The following is a 23,741-nucleotide window of genomic DNA, read 5'->3' as shown; positions in this document are numbered from 1 at the left end:
GGTGAAACGTCCCTTGTGATTCACCAGTGCTTGCAGCACCATGGAAAAGTACCCCTTACGGTTTATGTACTGGGTGCCCTGGTGCTCCGGTGCCAAGATAGGGATATGGGTTCCATCTATCGCCCCACCACAGTTAGGGAATCCCATTGCAGCAAAGCCATCCACTATGGCCTGCACATTTCCCAGAGTCACAACCTTTCATAGCAGCAGTAGATTTGCCCACTCCAAATTGATTCCCAACTGACCGGTAGCTGTCTGGCGTTGCAAGCTTCCAGAGGGCTATCGCCACTCACTTCTCAACTGTGAGGGATGCTCTCATCTTGGTATTCTGGCGTTTCAGGGCAGGGGAAAGCAAGTCACAAAGTTCCATGAAAGTGCCCTTACGCATGCGAAAGTTTCGCAGCCACTGGGAATCGTCCCACACCTGCAATACTATGCGGTCCCACTAGTCTGTGCTTGTTTCCCGGGCCCAAAATTGGCGTTCAATGGCTAGAACCTTCCCCATTACCAGCATGATCTCCAAAACGCAGGGGCCCGCAGTTTGAGAGAATTCTGTGTCCATGTCCTCATCATTCTCGTCGCTGTGCTGCCGTAGCCGCCTCCTCCTTGCCTGGTTTTGCAGGTCCTGGTTCAGTATGCACTGCACAAGAATGCACGAGGTGTTTACAACATCCATGATTGCTGTCTTGAGCTCAGCAGGCTCCATGCTTGCCGTGCTATGGCGTCTGCACAGTTCACCCAGGAAAAAAAGGCGCGAAACGGTTGTCTGCTACTTGCACAGAGGGAGGGGTGAGGCTGTACCCAGAACCACCCGTGACAATGTTTTTTGCCCCAGCAGGCACTGGGATCTCAACCCAGAATTCCAATGGGTGGGGAAGACTGCGGGAACTATGGGATAGCTATGTGATAGCTACCCACAGTGCAATGCTTCGGAAATCGACACTAGCCTCGGTACATGGACGCACACCGCCGAATTAATGTGCTTAGTGTGGCCACGTGCACTCAACTTTATACAATCTGTTTTAAAAAAACGGTTTCTGTAAAATCGGAATAATCCCATAGTGTAGACATACCCAGAGAATACCAACTTTGATTGCAGAGTTAGACCTAAAAATATAGTATGGTGGTTTAAGAACAGGCAGGAACACAGCAGTTCCTGACTCTGTCACAGGTTTCCTTACTTTAGACTTCTGTAAAATGGGCATAATGACACCTATCCATCTTTGTAAAGCACTTTGATATCTTTGAATATAAATTATTCTACAAATATGACATGTTCTTATTATTCAAAAAATTCTAGCGCATCTATTCCAACTAGACCACAGGACCCAGAACAGTGTAGAGGAAGCCTCCCCCCATCCCCTTCTCTGGGGTCACTAGGATCCATGTGGTGTCTCAGACCTGTGGCCTTAGGGAAAACAACAGAGAGAAGCCAGCCAGAGACTCCAGCCAGTAGAGCCAGTAGCATCCAAAGCAGGGATTGCTGCACTGGTGGGGTGGGAGTATATGGGACCCAGCAAGGGCACCATTCCCCCCATGCAAAACTGTGCAGAAGGGACCCCACACACTCTGGGGCCACCAGAAGCCAGCCAGAGATTCCAGCCAGTTGGACCAGAAGCAGCCAAAGCAGGGACCTTTTCCACAATTGGCCATTTCAATCAAATGTGTACAAAGTTCTGTCTTTCTTGGCCCTGTGCTCCAATCCCTCCCTCGCCTCTCCCCTATCCCAAGTCTTTTCACCTCAACTTCACTCTACACCTGCCCCTCCTTGACCTCTTCTCCCCTGAACTGTCTCCCTCACCTTCGTTCTCTTCCATTTTTTTCCATATAGCTGATCCCCTCCAAAGTAACTTGAGGATTCCCTGATAGTTTGTCTCCAGCTGACCCATGCTTCCCAGGAGCAGAAGGGGCAAAGGTCCCAAAACTATATGGAGGCACAGCTCTTCCCAGCTGATAGCCCTAGGAGCAGAACCACGGCTTGTCCCACACAATGGACTGATCACTTTATAGATGTTCATGGAATTTTCCATTTCCCGCTACAATCCCTACAAAGCCACCTCCCTGGTTACAAGAGGGGATGATCAGGCCCCATGTCACCATAATGACCTATGCAAGATGAGTAATTGTAAATAGATATTTTTCTTACATTCCACTCATGTGTATTTAGTTGATAGAGAGGAGTGTTTGATAATTGAATTCCTGTGCTTCCTCATTGAAGTCACTTCCTGATAAACAGCCAAAGTATTTTTGTTAAATAAATAAATATGACATCTTGAATAATCTAGGCTGCTTGGCTGGACAGAGCTGGTGTGGTGTTATCATGGTACAACAATATGTGTTATTAGTTCTCTTCTAAATAGCAGAACAGAGTCCAACTAAAAACATCATAAATGTATTATTCTGTTTTGAAATAATAATTTGTGGGAAAATAAAAACTCATAAACACAATTGTCAGTTATCTCATCAAAAATATCTTGAACCTTTGCTTTTAATTTTATTTCCCCCCAAAAGAACTGGGATCCTGCCCAACTTCAGCACAGTTACAACTTTAGTTCTTGCAGTTGCTATTTGCAAGAGGTAGCTAAACAAACACCTTTATCAATGAACTAATGCCACACTTTCCCCTCAGACTGCTGTCATGTATGTGCACAGAACGACACCAGATTTTGCAGGGGAATAATGCTGGTAGAAATTGTGAGCTGGTTCAAATAAAATTTAAACAGAACACAACCTTCATCTGAAACTTACCCAAATCAAACTTGAGCCTTTTTCTGAGTTTTTCACCAACAGAAGTTGGCCCAATAAAAGATATTACCTCATCCACCTTGTCTCTCTGAGGTTTGAAGAAAATTCAGTTTTCTTCTTTTTAACATTGCTTTGCACTTTTTGATTTTAGCTGAAAGCATTAAGTATTTAAAATACCAAGGGTGGGGAGGAGGACTAGGCCTGCGGTATTTAAAACCTGATTGTAAAGAGGACATGTATAAATAGCATGAAACTGGCCTCTCCCAGGAATTTTCAGCGCTTCTGCATTTGCCTGAAGCCAAATGAGCAGGGACATGAAAACTTTTTAAAACTTAAAAATGGTCATTCTTATTTAATGGAATTTGTTCCACCTTCCCTAATTAAGGCCTTGTCTACACAACAAAGTTGCTCTAGTTCAACTTAGATTGGTTTATAAATCCATTTAGTTAAAACAGTGCAAACCCCTGTGTAGAGATTCTTCAGTTTAAAAGTGGCTTATTTCAATTTAGCTTAAACCAAATTCCTAGTCCAAAATAAAATAATCCAAAATAAGCATAGTGTAAACTGAAATCAGAATGTCCACACAGTCTTTTGCACCAGTTTAAGTAAATCACTATTGAGTATAGTATTAGACCATAATTTAAACTGCTTCAGTTTTCTTGTGAAAACTAAATCCTACAAAAGTTAGTGTATTTTTTGCATCCATCACCTACTGCGATTTGTGGGGTAAGTGTAGCATTCTGTATTTAACTGTCTCATCAAATTCTACAGATATTGTACAAGCTGTAGCTATATGGAAGATGGGGAAGATCCCATAGTGAAAGGGAAAAAAAAGGGAAAGAAAAGGTAAGGTATGGAATATTTAAGGAAAAGGGTGTGCTCTTCCATTAATGTTATTTTTATATTAAAAATATGGCAAAGGAATAATAGCACTATACAACACACACCAGTAGTATGTGCCCACACTGGGAGATTTGACAATAGAATCCTCATTGGTGCCAGCACCAGCCATGAGGTTCCAGCAATTGCTAGTATTTGATCACCTTAATTAAGCCTGTCAAAGCCTGTTCTGCATTTGGTCTCTGGTGAGGAAGGTTTTACAAAAATTCCTTAATGTAGACACAGCAGAAATGACACACATGATTGTGGGGTTTTGTACAGTGAAACTGTTCACATCATTGCAAAACACAGATATTCAGTAAATGTCTTTAATGCTTTCTCCCACCACACTGATGAATCTTGCTGTTATATTATGACTTCTAGGAGATCCCAAATAAGAAAAGAAATTTTCTTTTTCTTCCTTCTTCCACCTCTAATAATCAAGTTGTCAGCACTGTGGCTTAACTCAAGTATCACTTGCATTTTCCTTTTCATTACAAATGTTAATCAATGGTAGCAAAAAATCTTTCTGCTTAAAATAGAGCAGTTTAATTAAAATGAGACCTAAAGAAACAACCTTGCTAATTTCAGAGAAGTCCTAATTATTTTTTTTTAAATCCAAACACTACCGACTAAAGAATTGGTATATCCATTTGCCATTGATCTGCATCAGGATCTTTCAAATGCCAGGACTTTTCTACACATAAAAATTGTGCTAATTTAACTAAATCATTAGAAACTGATATAGTAAAGGGGGTGCAACCCCCTTGTGGGGACAATCTTAAATCGGTTGAGGAAGCCTTATATTAATTTAGCTTAAATCAATGTAAGGCACTCAAACCAATTTAAGATTGTCCACACAATGGTGACTGCACTGACTTAAGTACATCAGTTTCTAAAACAGTTCAGTTAAAATTAGTACAGTTGGTGTGTGTGTAGACAAGGCATTATTAATGGGTATAGAGAAGTAGCAGGAAGAGTGTTACCAGTTTTAACTTCATTTTGGAAAGCACCGTTTTCAGAAATCAGTGCTGCAGGGAATCAGTGTCAGACAACAAGTGCTTTCTGAATATTTCAGTCCTTGGCTGACTACTTCTTAACTCTAGCTCACATCTCAGGCAAACAGTGGTTGTCATTAAAAAGATTTTCCAACAGTTACTCCACAGTTGCCACAACTGTTTCCTGGTGTTAATGAAGACCTATCAATTGAGGCCAGTGGAGGATCTGGCCCACTGGCCACAAAACATACTTGAAAGATGCAATTCTTATTACACCTAATATAATCATATCACTTGGTATATAGGACTTGATATGAACAGCAAAATAGTCATGGTTTGGTGAACATCCAACTGTTTACAGGAAATATTACTGCCAAAGAGGTAGCATTAAAGCAAACAGCTCTACTTCTAATTCGTAAATCTGGTTCATAAGTTTTCAGGATCCTGATTGTTTTTCTTTCTTAAACTTCAGTCAATAATAGCACTTACTTTTGATGGTAACTTTAAATTGGCAGGAGGCTTCATTTCCTGCTTCATCATGGGCGGTGTATTGCACTTGATGAGTTCCATACCGGAAACAGGAGCCACTGGATATTGAAGCTACTGAAGTAAACACCCCACTGTTGTCGCTAATTTCAGGTTGTTCCCAGCTGACCTGTACTGGATCAGTCTCTGTGGTTATGGTGATGTCCCATGGGCAATTTGTTATGGTTGGAGGAATCGTATCTGTGGAGTTCAAGGGAGACAATTAAATACATGACAAGCTGTCACTTGCTGTGGCACAGCGAAAGGCTTGAATAATGCATTCTTACTAGTAGTAAGTTGCAACCTGCTAAGCAATAAAGGCTATTTAAGAAGAGAGAAAGCACAAGATAATAAATGATATTACCGAGACATTTGTTGCACAACTAACTTTTGGAGACATTTCAGATCTAATTAGATTTATAAGCTGTTTTTTATATGAATGGGGTGACAATAGTGCTAACTGTGATTCTTCTCATGTAAATGGGACAGTTCCCTTTATACAAAACAGTCCAATGTTTATTCTGCATTGTGCACTAAATAACAGGATGCAGAAAACAAACACATATAGAACCAGCACTAAGAGTCTTCTAGGCTTACTGTAGGTTTTTTGAACCACTTAAAAATCAAAAAACTGTTGCAAGCATGCTCAAACCTTCATGGAAGTGCAGCAACCCTTTGTCCAATGTTGGGGGGATTTTCCTAACCTCCAAAGAGAGGAACCTTTTCTTAGTTCATCAGCCAAATGGACATGCCATGGCATGGAGCTAAGGACTGGGGCAATGGGACAAAGAGAAGGAGTGGGATTTGTGTATGAAAGTTTTAGAAACCCACAAACAAAAATTACAACAATAATTCGGTAAATTACCAAACCAAAATAAAAAGATATAAGTTTGGTGCAAATTTTAGAGGACCCACTGAGGGGTTCATATCAATGTAACTAAATTGAATTAGAAAACAAACTACCCAGTGCGTAAAACATAGCTGTGCATGTAGTCACGTTCTAAGAATTAAAACTTTGGGCTAACACGGTAAATAGTGATACAATGAGGAACAGTACTATATACTGTATGAAGGAAGGAAGAAATATTTTTCATACCCAGAAAAATATTTAAAATAATGTAATGTACATACATTGTTACCTATGGCTCTATTAGCAATGTTATTAGGGTTAGAATTCTATATTCACCTGGATCACCAGAGGTGGCCCTCATGATGGTCTTTGGTTGGAGCTTGGAACTCAGAGTCAGAAGACTCCCACTGGCTTTAGAGGGGGTTATTGTATATAGCTAAATCCTGTGCAACTCTTCAGGAAGTTAAAGCAACATTTTAATGCCTCATTATACCCTTGCAACTCCACAAACCCCAGGTTGCATCATTGAGGACAGTGCTTGGCCCAATGGCTCTTAACTCTTACAGCTATATTGGGAACACATTAAGACCAGACACTCTAAGAATATCACAATTCCCAGTATAACAAAGTTAAATCACAGAGTTATACTACTGGAGTAAAGATAATAGGCAGCGCGTGCTTTTCCTACCCAACGGGTAGTTTGCCTTTCTTTTAAATAATTTTCCAATTGTAATCAAAACTGGAGGTTAAACCTGCAGGTAGGAAAGTTTTGTTCCCATTTTTTAATGCAATCTGTGACATCGTCCAAATTCTAGGCCACCATCATACCATTTAGATGCTTGTAACTACGAAAATATATTTTAAAATTTGTTCACACAATCTTCTAGCACACAAAAAGCAAAAGTGTTCAAATCACCTTCATGAAAAAATTACAAGAAACCTGTTTGCCTGTATCTGAATAATTTTTAGGCTATTTGGCAATATTTCAATTTATTTTTAAAAACTCATCGTAAATGTGTGACTGAATAAGAAAAATTTAGAACAAATGTTCACCTCACTAATGAGCATTTCTTCTCTCTCTTTTTTCCCTTTCTCTTTCTAACTTTCTAGGGCAAAAGTTCACAAAGAGCAGGGCTCTCCCATCTGTTTGCAAGCTGCCTGTCAGTTCTTACGCTCTGAGCAACTTCCCTGCCAGTTTACAAAGTTTTGGCTGCAAAAATTCTCTTGTTCTGAGAAAAGAGATGATGTGCCTTTATGAATAATTGACTTTTTGTAACCTTGATCTAATCCTAACAGAAAATCATCATCCCCAACATAATAATGATCACAGCACTTATTTGAGAAGATTATTATGTCGATATCACTATTTGTTTTTATTTTGGTAACACTTAGCCCCATGTAGGTTTAGGACAATCTGGGGGCAGATGCTGTATAAACACAGAAGAATACATTGTCTCTGCCCCAGGGAGCTTACAATCTAATCAGAAACAAGCTGCAACACAGAGTATAACAGAGGATAAACAAGTAAGTACAATCAGCTATCCCTGACTGTTATTCATCCTAGTTCATCTGTAGTTGGTTGATATCTTGTAGCCCCCAGGACAGAAAAGGGTCAGAAGGATTTGCAAGATGAGACGAAGCAAGATGATTCTTATGGATAACCTGAGGGAGATGTTCCATGTGTAGAGGGCAAAATGGAGACATTTGTGAGAATAGCAAACTAATGGCCATGCAGGGCTAGGATCTTCACTGAACAGAGAGGAAAAACGTGGTTAGAGCCAAGGCTATAAAAGTAAAGTGGAGACACGTTGTAAATGGCTTTGAAGACAAGATATTTAAACTTGTGATGGAAAACAGGGAGTCAGATGGAAGATTCATAAGGTGGGGCAGGAAAGATGTGGTCAGAGTGCTGGGCAAGGTAAAAGATCTTAGCTGCTATGTTTTGTATGAACTGGACTGTGATTGTTAGGGAGGCCAGAAAGAGAGACATTACAGTAATCAAATGTGAAACCGTGAGGGCCAGATTCTAGCAATTCACTCTGTGAAACCAGCAGCTATAATATAATACAATGCCAGCACCATAGTGGTAAGTAGCTCTACTACATTAGACAGTAAACAACTTCAACAATAAGGCCTTAAACGACTGGGTAAAACTAACCATTGAGTGCTCTCTATCAGAGTGTAATCATGTTTGTTTGCTGAATCATGTAACCATGAGTATATATTTTAGGACAGGTACACTAAGTTGTGGATTTTTTCTTCTAGACCCAGTGGAAATGTTTCACATTTTAATGCAGAAATGATCACATTATTTATGGACATCAGAATATGAATCACCTCAAAAAATAGCTTTCTCTAGTGTATAGCATCTGTGCAAAAATAGTTTGGTGTTGAAATGTTCAGGAAAAATGTTCTGAAAGTCCTTGGGCCAAATGTTGCACTGATTTACACCCTCTGTTGCCCCATTGATTGACATGGGGTTTGAGTCAGCACAGAATTCATCCCTGTGTTCAGATTTGGTTTATATTTGTGCCCTTCATCGTACCACCCAAAACGCCCATCTAATCCTAAATATACCTGTGTCAAATCCATCACAGTACATGTGAAAAGAGGATGTATTTATTTAGAAAAAAGATCCCGCAAAAGTTGTACATTGTCTAGGGCTACTGACAGAGCCTTCCCAATACCATGTAGTGTCTTAAGCTCCAAGCCTTGCGATTCTGAGGGCAGAATCCCATTGATTTCACTGGGGCTTTTCCATGCAGGCTCATAATGCAGGACTGGGGATTTACTCTGCAAGTAATCCCATTGCTTTCAGTGGGACTAGTGCACTAAGGTATCACTTAATGTCATGGTGGTAGATTCTGGCTTGTAGAAATTTCAGCCACTGGTTTTTAGATTTTGTACATCTTTTCAAGTATTTTAGGTGTACTTTTCTTAACATATAGGTTTAGTTAAAGAGAAGTTGATCTGAATTTTAACTTGATACCCCACTTACCAGGAAAAGTTATTATATTGCATTCAGGGATTTTTCTCTGAATTTCAACATGAATTGGCTACATCCTAAATAGCAACCATACATATTGTAAGAATATTGTGAATGTAGTCTATTTGCAAAGATTGTTTTCTGAAATCACATTCAAATATTATGGCTTTGAAGGACAGTTCTGGTAGAAGTTAGTGAATGAAAGTTTTCACCACCAGCAATTGGGGCAGAGAAATCAAATCTTCATGGACCCATAAAGAAGCAAAACAGCCTTAATTTTAGCTTAAATTTTTTAACAAACTTAAAGACCATTTTTAAAGGCAAACATGACTTGTTGTAAAGCAAAAGCACTGACTTCATGCTGCTGTGTTAGCAGACCAGTACTTGTATTTGTCAGAAGGCACTGGATCTACATTGTTTTTCCCATTCCTTCATTTTGACCTGGATTTGTCTCTTCATCAGACAACACTGAACATTCTACCTCTGAATTTTTCATCTTAATTTAGGACTGTATTTGATATCAGATATAAATCTAGTAGGAGCCAGTTGACAGAGAGATTATAAGAGCAAACTAAGCTGTAAAAACACGGTTCCAAGGGTACCCTGTGAATTATGATTTTAATAACAGACCTGTTATGTGAAAAATAGACACTTCTCAAATCTCATAGTTTATCTCTGAGACTCGTTATTTTTCTTTGTTACATACACTTGATTTCTGCTCTCATTTGGGCAAAAAAATAATCCCATCCAAACTATACCTATTCATTTCAAAAGAGACTCAGGCCACCTCAGCATTTTGTTAATAGGGTCCAGAAGAGTTCTTTGAGGCTGAGCAACATAAAATGTGCATTGAGGTTCAACACTCTCCTCCCCTCACACTGTTACTCTAAGGAAGGAGAGCCTTTTTTCATTAACTCTGATCAGCACCTTTCAGGGCCTTCTCCAACAAGAGAATAGATGTCACATAAAAATAATAATTGACATTGCCATATTTTGGTTTTATCCACCTGTCATTGAGTAAAATTTTCAAAAGACACCTAAGTGACTCAGGAGTCAAAGTCCCATTTTCAAAAGTACTTTAGGAGGCACTTTGGAGCCTCAGTCTCAAAAGTGGAGACTCCTAAGTGCCAAAGTCACTTCTGAAAATGGCTCTCGAGGCTGTTAGGCTTCTAGCTTGAGATGGGGCTCTCAGGATTTCCAAGGTCCTTGCCACAGAGTTGGGAATCTGGAAATCCTAGGACCAGCTCTCAGCATCCATGGCTCTGGGGCAGCCTCTCCATGAAGAATGCCCATGGCTGGGACTCCAAGGCATCCAGATTCCAGGGCTGGTGGAGCAGGGAACCTACCAGTGCCAAGAGATCTAGCTCCAGCTGGGGTTCTGGGGGCTGTCAGGCTGTCTTCTGGGGATTGGGGAGCCTACCTACCAACAGATGCCAGGCTCTAGCTGGAGTACTGTGGGAATGGCAGGCTCCCTACCCCAGAGACCCAGCTCCAGCTACTCAAGTTTTGTTGGAAAATATTCAAGCAGCTCTAGTAAGATGAAGAGAAGGGGAGAGTGATCAACAATACTAAGGGCAGTGCAAGTTTAAATATGGTAAGGCTGGCCTTGAAATCTAGCCAGGGAAATGATCCTTAAATAATTATAGCAGTTTCACTGGGGTGGACAGAACATGTGCCTTTGCTCCATAATCCAAGATTTTCAATTTAATTTGCCTTTAGTTTCCTCTTCTATAATATGAGGACAATGATACTTACCCACACTGTAAAAAACTTTGAGAACTATGGAAGGAAATGTTATATAAGAATTACTCTTTATTTTCCTTCATCCAGATTCAGACACACGCACACATACACACACACTCAATACATGCCAACAAAGAAAATCCCTAACAGGCACACAATTACACAACATTTCCAGTGTTTTCTTGATCCAGTTTATCTAACTTTACTTCAGTGAAGAAGTTTGGTGATGAATATCTAGCTGAATGACTGGTGACAAATGATATCTTCAACAACATGAGAATGAATCATCTCTGATCTTGGACATCTGTTGGTTCTGAATGATACTTGTGGTAATTTCCTCTGCTATGTTCATCAAAGAACTTGGGAATTCATTCAGGAAAGAAAAATTCCAGCTAATCATTTGGTATCATTTCTTGCCTCGTAGTGCATAGGCCAGTTACAGTCATCTTTATTTCTTCATACTACGAGATCATTTTCAAAGCTAAGCTCAGCTTGGCACTTTCACAAACATTTTTGTTTACTTAACATTTCACTGTTTACTTCTTACATAAATTGCTTTTGGTTAGTACTTTCCCGCTAACTGGCAAATCAACAAAAAAATAACAATATTCTGTAGCCAAAAGATGAGAGAGCCATGCAGCCACTCACTGGAAAAAGCCAGAGGGCCCAATTTTGGAACTCATTGGTGAGCACTTCCTAAAATTATTAATCCCATTGACTCCAGTAACAATGCAGCTATTTTCTTGAATAATTGTTCATCAGCATAATAAGGATTACACAGTTGGGTCCAAAATGTACAGGTTCAGAACATTTGAATTAAACACAAGCATCACTGTGAAATATTGAATTCCAAAATAGCAAAGCTCATCCAGCACCATTTTTAGAGGATTACTATTTGGATTAGGCTTTATCAAGTATCGTCAACCCCAAGCATTCAAATATCATGAGGTTTATTAAAAATAAACAATTAGGGGGTTCTTTTTATTTGCCTTCCTGGAGGAGAAACTTACTATTTTTTAAAAGATTTTCATGCGGCTTCTTGATTGCAGCAGCTGGGGCTTTAAGAACACCACCAAAATATTGCAGGACTTATAATAAAATGGCCAGCGTAGGCAACAGTGCCTTATGTTCAGCTCTTGCTGAGAAGTGATTGTGACTTCTGAGGCAACTGAACCAATTCACATGACCCTAGTTCTTAATGAGGTCCTGGGTTAATTTGAATGATAAGATCATATGAAATAAAATTGGATATTATGTATTTTACATTTCCAGTGACCGTATTGTAAATATCCCATATGAACACAAAGGCTATTCAGGTATTTTATCACTTAAAAAAACCCATGCTTCATAGCTATGTCACTATGTCTATTAAATAAAGACATAGTTGCCTTTGAAGTGATTTTGATTAACATCACAGCTCCAAATTATCAGAGGTGTTAAGTAAGATTTTTGTCATTTTTCTAGACTGCACACAAAGAGCCAACACGTTGTGAGCTACAAGGAACACTTTGCCTCTCATCTGAGCAGAAGCAACATGGTGATCCACCAGTTACCAGTGATCACCTGTGTAGCAGTGGTTAAAGCACACAATTAAGACTCAAACATTTCTTTTCTACAGACATCCTATGCAACATCCTCATGATTAAGATTTATAGACTTGGGAGATTGGACATGTTACTCACCTGCACACCATTCTGCTTTTGGCTAAGTGGTGTATAGAATGATGTTAGTCGAGTACATCTACCTAGCACATATCGTGCACGTGGAAGGATCCTGCGCATGATGAAGAGTCCCTGTGTGCTATTCACTTTTCACCCTCAAGCCCCAGAACAATACAAGATCGATCTCAAGTATATATGCATGTATGTGTTGCAGTTCAGAAGAGGAACATGAGAAGGGGCAGGATAGTTATCTCCCAGCTGAAATAATACTGTAACCTTCCCATCGTATAACGCAGCAATAAACATGGACAGAGCAATTTCAGAGGTGACTAGATTTTAATATTTAAATCTACAAGAACTAATATCAATTATTCTGGATACCAAAATAAACAATCCTACTGTACAGAAAACTGCTGTATCCTTTTACCCTGTGTAAATAAATTTTAAAAACTTTCACAAAGCTTATCACATTTACTCTAAATTTGAGCTTCACAACATGTCTTGACTTCAATTGCAGTTGGATTTTTGTCATTGTTGTTGTTGTTGTTGTTGTCGTCGACACCTGGGGAAGATTTTCAAAAGCGCCTAAGGTATTTAAAAGCACATATCTCAATGACATTCAGGAAGTTGAAAGTCAGTGGAATTTGTGTTCCTAAATAATTTGGGCCCTTTTAAAAAAATGTCTCTTATTATCTGATATTTATTTGCATGTCAATGAAAATTATTTTATTATTTAAAATTATTTCATAATATTTTATGTAAATCACATCATGCATTCCAGCTCAAGGTATTTAGGATGCAAACTGAAAAGCATTTTTTAAAATGAATCAAACTGTCCAAGCACAAGTGTAGGCTTAAGCCTGGATTTTACAATCTCCATGTTAGTCCTGATGTTCAACCACAACCAACCCAAAATATGTGCTCTGAATTCCCAGGAAGAAAAAAAAAGTTTGAAACAAAAATGCTTTTAAGTTGATTCATTTACTAGATGAGGGGTGATGAGGTTGGGTTTTACATCAGACTGCCAAACCTCATTGATTGGAATTTGATTTTGCAAAACTACAATCAGAAGTGTTTAGGATCCAGGATCTAATTTATCTGAATCATCATCAGATTCACAGCTGGTTTAGATCTGTGTAGCTCCTTTGAAGTCAACCAATTTACACCAGATGATGATCTGGAACATAAAGTTTGTGGATAAAAAAAAAGTCTGATTTTGTCAATGTCTATCACTTTTTAAGTAAAGTTGTTCAGTCAAAGGGAAATATTACCTGGTTGTTTTGATTTCTTTGGTCGTTTAATTTTCATAGCTGTAGCTCCACGTCCCTCTACATGAGCTGTGTAGATCTCAGGAGACTTTTTCAGATTATCTGTAAGGGCAAAAGAGCTTAAAATTTCATGAAGACCCCTTCAGGATAGCACATCGCATAAAAAAAGCTTTTCAAGGAAATGTCAAAGATGAACTTTCTTTTCATGTTACACAATAATATGTACTCTAGAGTATATTATCTGGAGCATAATTAGGAGCCTTTGAACACTAAGGAAATAGTTGCAGAAAGTTAAAAGTAGCAGACATAGTGAAAACTAAATTTGAAATTTAATATTATTGGCGTCCTGTACACAGAACTCTTAGTCTCTATAGCCACTGTCCTTGGCCTCTCTCTACTGATACAACCAAGATAAACCAATCTTTTAGAGTCTTTTAGGCATTGTGTGCTGCACTGAGCTTGTACCTTGTTTCTATCCTGTTAAGCTTAGTTCTAACACAACCTTTTTCCTCAATACAATTAGTGGTGCTAAACATTAACAAACTTTGGCCCCAATCCTGCAATTTCCAACACCTCAGAGCCACACTGACTTCAAAAATAGCTCATCTAATGTAAATTTTAGGATTGGGGACTTGGTTTATTTTTCACCCCTAAACAATTTGTTCATAAAAGGCTGAAAGCTTGAAGATTTAGGTAATTATTTAATGGCTTAAGTTTGGTTAAGTTAATGTGATAAATAAAAAGTAAACATTGGACATATGTGTCTTTTGATAATTATACTTCCATCCTCAAGAATCAGAGGGGTAGCCGTGTTAGTCTGGTTCTGTAAAAGCAGCAAAGAATCCTGTGGCACCTTATAGACTAACAGACGTTTTGCAGCATGAGCTTTCGTGGGTGAATGCCCACTTCTTCGGATGCAAGACCGAAGAAGTGGGCATTCACCCACGAAAGCTCATGCTGCAAAACGTCTGTTAGTCTATAAGGTGCCACAGGATTCTTTGCTGCTTTTCCATCCTCAAGTTAGACAAAAGTACACCCAAATACCCATGTTAAATCAACTTTATTAAGGTTGCAAAGGCAAGCACACAAAAGTAAGGAAATGCCAGAATTAGGGTTGTCTATTGCAAAAAACAAACAATTTTAAATTAGTCACATATATAATGGGAAGCCCTGGATGCCCACTCTTACGATAGGGTTCAAAGGAGTTCAAAGAAAGCAGTTAGGTTGGAGTCATGGGCTCATAGATGGGGGAGTGAGATAAAATGGTAACAAAGATGTAAGCATGAGCAGGGGTGTGGACAAAGCAAGAGTAGCTAATAAAGGGATTCAGGGCAGGCAGTGCAATGACTGGAGCAGCAGATGAGGATGATGACCTCACAGCAGCATTCTGGTTGGCTGAATATTTTCATTTTCAGGTATAAGCCTTTACTCGTGTGTTACCATTTTAAGATAATAAGTGTTTTGTTTCGGTGAATTACATCAAACTAATAAAAATGGCTTGCTAGGAAACAGAAAGAAAGCTGAAAAATAGCAAGCAGCCACATGGAGCTTGCAGACTGATACGGTCCATCTACAGTAACTGTCGCAGAAAATTTGTTGCTGAAGATACTAATTTCAGATAAATCTCAAACATAGACTTCTATAGATAGAATAGAATATGGATAGACATGACTATTAAATATGTACTTAGGCAATATTGAAGGAGGGAGAGTGAATAAAACCCATTGTACTATAGAAGGAGACCCACAAGCACACATGAAGATGTACTTGTATTGTTATTTAATCCAAACAATGCAGCAGAAATTACCTGCTAGGTATTTATGAGAGTTACTGGAGGAGTGTTTACCTAACTGCTGGGTGGGAAGTGATAACTTCTTGGCTGCTAATATTTTAAGTTTATGTCTGAAAGAGTGAAGGGTTTTTTACTTATAATTTTTATTATTTTTTCCAAATACAAGAAATATACCAAAATACCAGATTCACCATAATACACAAAGTAAATAAAGAGGGTTAGTATAAAAGGAGGGTAGGGCAAGCGGCATATCTATATTCAGGGTCCATGTTAATCACAAACCACTAAAAAGTTAGCCCCAATTGCTTTCAATTTTTCAGGCATTCCTTTTCTGCAGGACGCCAGTTGTTACTTAGCTGTGAGGTCAGCCATATCAATGAGCTGGGCATCAATATTTGTGGGGATTGACTTTTCCATTTTTTGCAGAATTAATATTTTAGCAGTCCAAAGATGGATGATAGAACTACGCAAAATAGTGAGGTTTTGAACTATTCATTGTTATTTATTTATTTGTATTGCAACAGCACTTCCATCCTCTTTTCTCAGGATTAAATGTACCCAGTTTTCTTCACCATTCCTTATAGGTGATTTTTTTCTAACCCTTTTATCATTTTTGTTGCTCTCCTCTGGACTCTCTCCAATTTGTCCTCATCTTTCTTAACGTGCAGTACGTAAAATTAGTCACAGTACTCCAGCTAAAACCTCACTAGTGCTGAGTACAGTGGAACAATTATCTCCCATGTCTTACATATGATACTTCCATTAATACATCCCAGAATGGTACTTACCTTTATCACATTGTTGACTCATATTCAATTTGTGATCCACTGTAATGCTCAGATCTTTTTCAGCAGCACTGTTGCCTAGCCAGTTATACCCCATTTTGCATTTGATTTTTCCTTCCTAAGTACAGTACTTTGCACTTCACTTTAAACATTGGAGTAGTCCCATTAACTTGGCTGGGACTGCTCATGTACCTAAAAGCTGTACGTGTGTTGCAATGGGACCAATGAGTGCACCTTGAAGGTTCCCAGTCCTTTACATTTTTTTGTTTCTTTGTTACTTATAAATAGAAATCAGCTAATGCCATGCATCTCTACTCACATCTCCCAAACAACTTAGTAAGTATATGTAATCATAACAGAGGAACTTAAAAAGAACTGGAGAACAAAATCTTCCTTAAGCCATAACACATAAAGATATTCAAATAATTAGCTGTTGCTCTTTCAAGCATATGCTAATTAACAAGGAAGCTTGAAGCATAACTGGAAGGAAAAATCAGTTATGCTTGGGACATTACCTTAAATTGTCATGTTAGAAGGACAGTTAGCCCCTGACTGTAGGGAAAGGGGCATTTTCATTTTTTTCTATAGAAATATTTGCGAACCTAGTAATGAGATATTTTGAAGGAATTCACTCTTGAGAGGATTATTTTAATCATCCATTTAGCAGTTAGCACCCCCTCCCCACTGGGCATTCACCTGATATAGCATCTTAAAGGGTGGGAGGTGGAATTATTCAGACATATTTGGTTTCTAGTTTACTACAAATTTAAAACAATCATTTAGAATGAAGCCTTAAGTGCAGTGTCACTAAAACACAGAGAATGGCAGAGATTGCCAATAGGAGCCAGTGCATTAGAAACCATTCTTGGCAGATCACAGCAATGAGAATATCAGAGCCATACATTCTAGTACTCAGTCCTTTGCTTTTCCTGGATTAAATGGACTGGTCGGTAATTCTGCAATTCTTCATAGCTAATCAGCTCTTTCAAGCAGGAATGAGCTTGAAAAATGCTCATACAAAGAGCTAGGGTCCAAAGTCATAAATAACCACAAATAACTGCAGGTAATGGATACTACATATCTTAAAAAAAGCTTATACTCTTGTCCTGAATTTACTAATTTATGATCCAATGAGAGTATGTTATGCAGAATATATATGCAAAATGCTTCTAAATTAACTCCCACTAATGTTAACAAGAGCAACACACATTACTTAGGGACAATTTAAGGACCCTTGTTCCCCTACAGAGGAATAACACAAAATAGGCAGGTAGATACGCTGAGTTTCTTCTTAATTATTTTTGGGGGGCAGATTATGTTGCCTCAGAAATTATAGAGGGTTTCCCCCACCACCAAACCCATGAATTCCCTCCCATGCCCCCATAGCCATCCTCCAATAGACTGCCTGTCTGCAAATGCCCCCAATTCTTTTTGGGAACTCCAGTCTGTAATAAGCATTTCCTTAGTCAGTGATTCTGTCCCAACCCTGAAGAGGGCCTTCTGCGGGTTCACTGGGAAGTGGTGGTTTTCCCCACCTCTCAAGCTGAGATCTACTGGATTTAACTTCCCTCTAAAACCGAGGAAACCATGCAGGACTTAGACCATAATGCACAATTTAGAGACTTTAGTCTTCAGAGCTCATAACATGGTAAAGCTTCCTGATTATATATTGGCAGATAAATGACTGTGTAAAGCTCTGTACCATAAAGTACACACTAGTTATAGTAAGTATTTGAAAGAAAACAGATCTTAGCATCTGTACTCCATTCCACAGAACTTTTAGTAGAGGCAAAACGTGAATGGTGACATAAGAATGAACACACTGGGTCAGACCAAAGGTCCATCTAGCCCAATATCCTGTCTTCTGACAGTGGGGCAATGCCAGGTGTCCCAGAGGGAATGAACAGAACAGGTAATTATCAAGTGATCCTTCCCCTGTCACCCATTCCCAGCTTCTGGTAAACAGAGGCTAGGGACACCATCCCTGCCCATCCTGGCTAATAGTGATTGATGGACCTATCCTCCATGAATTTATCTAGTTCTTTGTTGAACCCTGTTATATCTTGGCCTTCACAACATCCTCTGGCAAAGAGTTCTACAGGTTGACTGTGCATTGTGTGAAGAAATATTTCCTTTTGTTTGTTTTAAATCTGCTGCCTATTAATTTTATTTGGTGACCCCTAGGTTGTGTGTTATGAGGAGTAAATAACACTTCCTTATTTCCTTTCTTCACACCAGTCATGATTTTATAGACCTCTATCAATTCCCCCTTAGTCATCTCTTTTCCAAGCTGAAAAGTCCCAGTCTTATTAATCTCTCCTTGTATGGCAGCTGTTCCACATCCTAATCATTTTTGTTGCCCTTTTCCGAAACTTTTCTAATTCCAATATATATTTTTTGAAATGGGGTGACCAGATCTGTATGCAGTATTCAAGATGTGGGTGTACCATGGATTTATATAGAGGCAATATGATATTTTCTGTCTTATCATCTATCCCTTTCTTAATGATGCCAAACATTCTGTTCGCTTTTTTGACTACCGCTGCACATTGAGTGGATGTTTTCAGAGAACTATCCACAATGACTCCAAGATCTCTTTCTTGAGTGGTAACAGCTAATTTAGACCTCATCATTTTATATGTATAGTTAGGATTATGCTTTCCAATGTGCATTACTTTGCATTTATCAACATTGAATTTCATCTGCCATTTTGTTGCCCACTCATCCAGTTTAGAAAGATCCTTTTGTAGCTCTTTGCAGTCTGCCTGGGATTTACCTAGCTTGAGTAGTTGGTATCATCTGCAAATTTTGCTACCTCACTGTTTTCCTCTTTTTACAGACCATTTATGAATATGTTGAATAGGACTTGCCCCAGTACAGACACCTGGGGGCACCATTATTTACATCTCTCCATTCTGAAAACTGACTGTTTATTCCTACCCTTTGTTTCCTATCTTTTAACCAGTTGCCAATCCACGAGAGGACCTTCTCTCTTATCCAGGGATCAGCAACCTTTTGCTCTTATCCTATGACAGTTTACTATGCTTAAGAGCCTTTGGTGAGGGATGTTGTCAAAGGCCTTCTGAAAATCTAAGTACACTACATCCACTGGATTCCCCTTGTTGACCCCAAAGAATTCCAGTAGATTGGTGAGGCATGATTTCCCCTTACAAAAACCATGTTGAGTCTTCCCCAACAAGTTATGCTCATCTCTGTGTCTGAGATGACCCCTTTGGAGTCTAAATCCCATTGCTTGTTTTTGTTACATATCAATAGTGCCAAGCACGACGGGGCTCTGATCTTGACCAGGGTCTGTGGTGGGGTGAACTCCCCACACTGGTTCTGAGAGGGCTGAATTAGGCCAGGCAGGCCCAATCAGCCAATTAAGCAGCAAAAGAGGGATATATAGTTCTGCGTGGACAGCATTGATTAGAGAGAAGCTCACCTGAGCAGAGATGGGCTGGGCTGGTTTAAACCCAGGAAGCTGGCAGCAGCAAAATCTGTTGGGAGGAAGTTTGTGGTCACCCTCTGTTTAGTAGAGAAGGAAGGTGGGAACTCATGAATAGAGTACGGGGGCCTGGCCCGCAGGGAAGGGCATACCCTAACGAGAGCAGGATGGAAAAGAGAGCCTGTGAGATGCAGGGTAGGAAGCAGCCCACAGAGTAAGTAGCAAAGTTGGGGACTGAACATACTTTATCTGCATGTTGTAGGGTCTCTGGGATGGAACCCAGAATAGGGGGTGGGCCTGGGACCCATACCTGCCACTGGGGAAGTGGCACCAGTGGGGCAGTGAACTGGAGGGCTGCCTGTGTCACTGCAAGAGTGATGGGGTCAGGGCACCAGGTGTGAGGACTGCTGGATGCCTCCTGAACAGAAGAGATTTTGAAGGACTCTACCCCAGAAGGGGGAGATGCTGAGTGACCTGGCCAGAGGGCTGAGTCACAAAAAGGCAGCAGCAACTTTGTGGCGTGAGAGAGGGGCTGCAGACTGAGGAGAGAGAGAGGGAGACGGTGTGCAACCGTGGGAAGAGGCATGAGCCTTGTGAAGCTAATCCCCAGAATGGCCAGGAGGAGCTGAGTAAAGGACCCTGTCTCAGGGTCTCTAGGTAGTACCAATGATTGTTATTAATAATAAATTAAATGGATTTAAAATAGTCAATATGGCCAACATTTTGAAACTCAGAATCTATTGTTAGAAACAGGCAGTGGGAGAGGCCACAAGTACATACCTATGGTTCCAGAGGGAACTATACTTGGGGCAGCTAGCCCACCCATGCAGCAACGGCTACACTGCTGTTTTTAGTATACTAGCTCTAGCAGCGCTACAGCAGGCATATCTGTGGTGAGCTGAGGATTACATCTCCAGCTCCACCGTAGACTTACCAAGGGAGATTTGAAAATCCCACCTTCTGTCAACAGGAGTGTTAGTGCCAACTGCAGGTCTGGCTTTTAGAATTCAACATTAAGAACTGGACTGCCACCACAAACACAGTCACACAACACACTAAAATCCCTTCAGATAGTCAAAATTTGCAATCACTGTTGACCTAGGCTGGGTGCAAAATACTGACATAATGCAAAAGGCACAGGTAACGGGATGCTTAGACCGCCTGCTTTGGTATATTCTGATGGTTTTGTAACTTTATTTCAAATACATGCACATTTTGTATCCAACCCGGCTTTGAGATTAAAAAAAGCAATTGTGAAGAACCAGTACCACAAGCCTGAAATACAGCTGCCCAATAGCAACAAATAAACTTTACAGAATGCCTTATGCAGGAAGAAGTAGGGTTTCCCTGCAGGACAAGACGACACAGCAAAACAGTAAAAAAACTATCCAGAAACACTGAATTTGCTTTTAGATGAAATATGTAATGTGTTGCTTTGAGTTGCAAGGGAGAGACGGGTCGGGGAGTCTATCTGTGTGGGGAAGTGGGGGGATTCTTTCTGGATCAGCTTCTGAAATCTTTAGGATGATGAGCAAGCAGAGAGATTCAATGTAAATAATCCTGCCTCTTTGTGTCCTCCATGAAAACTTTTCCATTTTTCATGTCCACAGCTTTGTTACTTGTTTGCCACCTCTTATTCTGAAGTGGATTTTGCTCAGATGTGCCCTTCTGTCCTCTCAGCTTATTTATACACAACATAAACACAGACAAATTCATTCAGTAATGTCTTCTCAGTATTGTCTATTATCTGCTTTCCCTCATGCTTGTTTACTTTTACTTCCAGTTGAACTACAGTACAAGACCTTCCTGCCTATGATGAAAGCCTGAAAGGGTAAGGACTCCTAACATAGAAAGCTGGATTTCTAGCAGATGAACAGGAACTCTGTGGGGAGATAACATCTTTCTCTTTATGAGTCCTGCCATTCCCCTTATGAAACATGAGAAAGTCCATGTGAATGTGACATCCTTGTGAACAGATATCAGGCTTCCTGAGATCACTAGAAAACAAAACAAACCAAAACCTAAGGGGGCTGATCCAGCCAGCACGCCACTCGAAGTTCTGGGCAGGGAATGCTTACAGGATTGGGACCTAAAAAAGTTAACAACTGTGGAAAACTACTGCACAGCTAACCATGGATCTACTCTTCAAACACAATACAAAACGTAGAGGAATTTTCCCTATAAAGCCAAACTATGTAAGCCACAGACCAGCACTGGGACATTATCCCTGAGGGAGAGCTGGAAAGACAGCATCTCAGAGAGGACACAGTGCCTCTCGGTGAGCTTCTGCATGTAGATTGTGCACACACTGCTAACTTAAATTGTAAGGTCTTTGGGGCAGGGGCCATTTCTTTGTTCTGTGTCTGTACAGTACCTACCACAGTGGGTCCTGGGCCATCAATAGTGCAGACAGCATATGGGCTGCAGTTGTGCCTGACTTTAGCTCATTGGTGGCAAGAAGGGAAAAGCTCCTTGTGTTACCATGGACACCTGTACAGGAGCCAGCCATAATCTAGCTCTCTATATTTTGCTGCTCAAGGGAGCTAAATGCATCCAAGGATATTTTTGTCTGGGAGTTGGGGATAGAGCCTGGAATCAATTTCAGAAAAAGTAAATATCACAAGCCAGATGCTAGCAAGGGATGAACATTATACAATGATTGTAGGGACAAGTAAACTGGCACTGTTAGCATAAAATAAAAACAAACTTAACCCTTCCCCCAAAACTCAAGCTGAACCCCAATCAAACTGTATTGTGAGAGCTACAAAAGCTTTTGAACTTTTTTGTTCCATTTTTGTACCAATTAGCACATCCTGGTTCTCGTAATAACCAGAAATGTCATAATGTCATGGGAAAGGCTATTCTCATGGTGTTTTCCTGACTGGAAAAACATTCCATAGTTTTCCAGAGACTAGGTGGGTGAAGTAATATCTTTTATTGGACCAACTTCTGTCAGTGACAGAGACAAGCTTCCAAGCTTACACAGAGCTCTTCTTCAGGACTGGGAAAAGTACTCAGAGGATATATTTACACAGCAATAAGACACCCATAGCTGGCCTGCATCAGCAGATTCAGGCTTGTGGTGCTCAGCTGAGAGGCTATAAAACTACAGTGTAGCTGTTTGGGCTCAGACTGGAGCCCAGGCTCTGGGATCCTCCTGTGACATTGCACTCTATATGATTTTATGAAAACATGCTAATGAGTTTAAATATAATGTAACTGGATTATGCTTCATGCAAAAGGTCTCTTGTAAGGTATCATTACAAAGCTTATAATCTACTGAGTGTGTTCATCCTATTTGCATAAATGTATCACTCTTGTATCTGAAACTAGAAATATGAAATATAATTCTGAGGGCCTATTGTAATTATGTAAAGTGTGGGTCATTAGTGGTGGTTTGGAATCTTGATGGCTCCCATCAACCAGGACAATTGTCTGCAGATGGCTCTATTTTATCTGTAAGTCTTCCTGTATGTGTGTGTGCTGGCAAGTGGGTAATGAAGTCTTGCAGTGACATGTGATCATGTCACCTGAACTGGAATCCATCTTTAACCTGGTGTCTTTCCATTGAGAAGGATGGGGTGGGAACTCACAGAGGGACAAAGGATTCCCGCTTTATGCAAAAGATATATAAAGGGGTGGAAGAGAACAAAGGAAGGAGAGAGCCATCATGAAGAATCCCCCAGCTACCACCTAAGCTGGAACAAGAGCTGTACCAGGGGAAAGAATTGTGCCCAGGCCTGGAAGGTGTCCGGTCTGAGGAAAAACCTTACTGAAGCATCTCTGAGGGTGAGATTATCTGTATTCAGTTTGATTAGACATAGATTGCGCATTTGATTTTATTTTGCTTGGTGACTTACTTTGTTCTGTCTGTTACTACTTGGAACCATTTAAATCCTACTTTCTGTATTTAATGAAAACACTTTTTACTTATTAATTAACCCAGAGTATGTATTAATACCTGGGAGGCGGCAAACAGCTGTGCATATCTCTCTATCAGTGTTATAGAGGGTGAACAATTTATGAGTTTACATAAGCTTTATACAGGGTCAAACAGATTT

General features: G+C 39.9%; 1 protein-coding gene across 4 annotated transcripts in view; it reads right to left on the bottom strand.

Moving 5' to 3' along the window:
* Positions 1-23,741, bottom strand: part of LOC123343336 — a 95,767-nt gene that overhangs the window by 16,933 nt on the left and 55,093 nt on the right. For 3 of the 4 annotated variants that reach the window (XM_044978384.1, XM_044978385.1, XM_044978387.1), the window contains exons 3-4: positions 13,659-13,757; positions 5,112-5,348 (exon numbers count right to left, since the gene is read on the bottom strand). In XM_044978384.1, coding sequence (XP_044834319.1) covers positions 5,112-5,348; positions 13,659-13,757 — 336 coding nt within the window. The remainder of the gene's footprint in view (positions 1-5,111; positions 5,349-13,658; positions 13,758-23,741) is intronic. The other variant, XM_044978386.1, reaches the window with a different exon arrangement.

This window comes from Mauremys mutica, chromosome 10 (genome assembly GCF_020497125.1).
Source record: "Mauremys mutica isolate MM-2020 ecotype Southern chromosome 10, ASM2049712v1, whole genome shotgun sequence".
In the NCBI taxonomy this organism is placed as follows: Eukaryota; Metazoa; Chordata; order Testudines; family Geoemydidae; genus Mauremys; species Mauremys mutica.
This window is presented reverse-complemented; position numbering and strand designations above follow the sequence as displayed.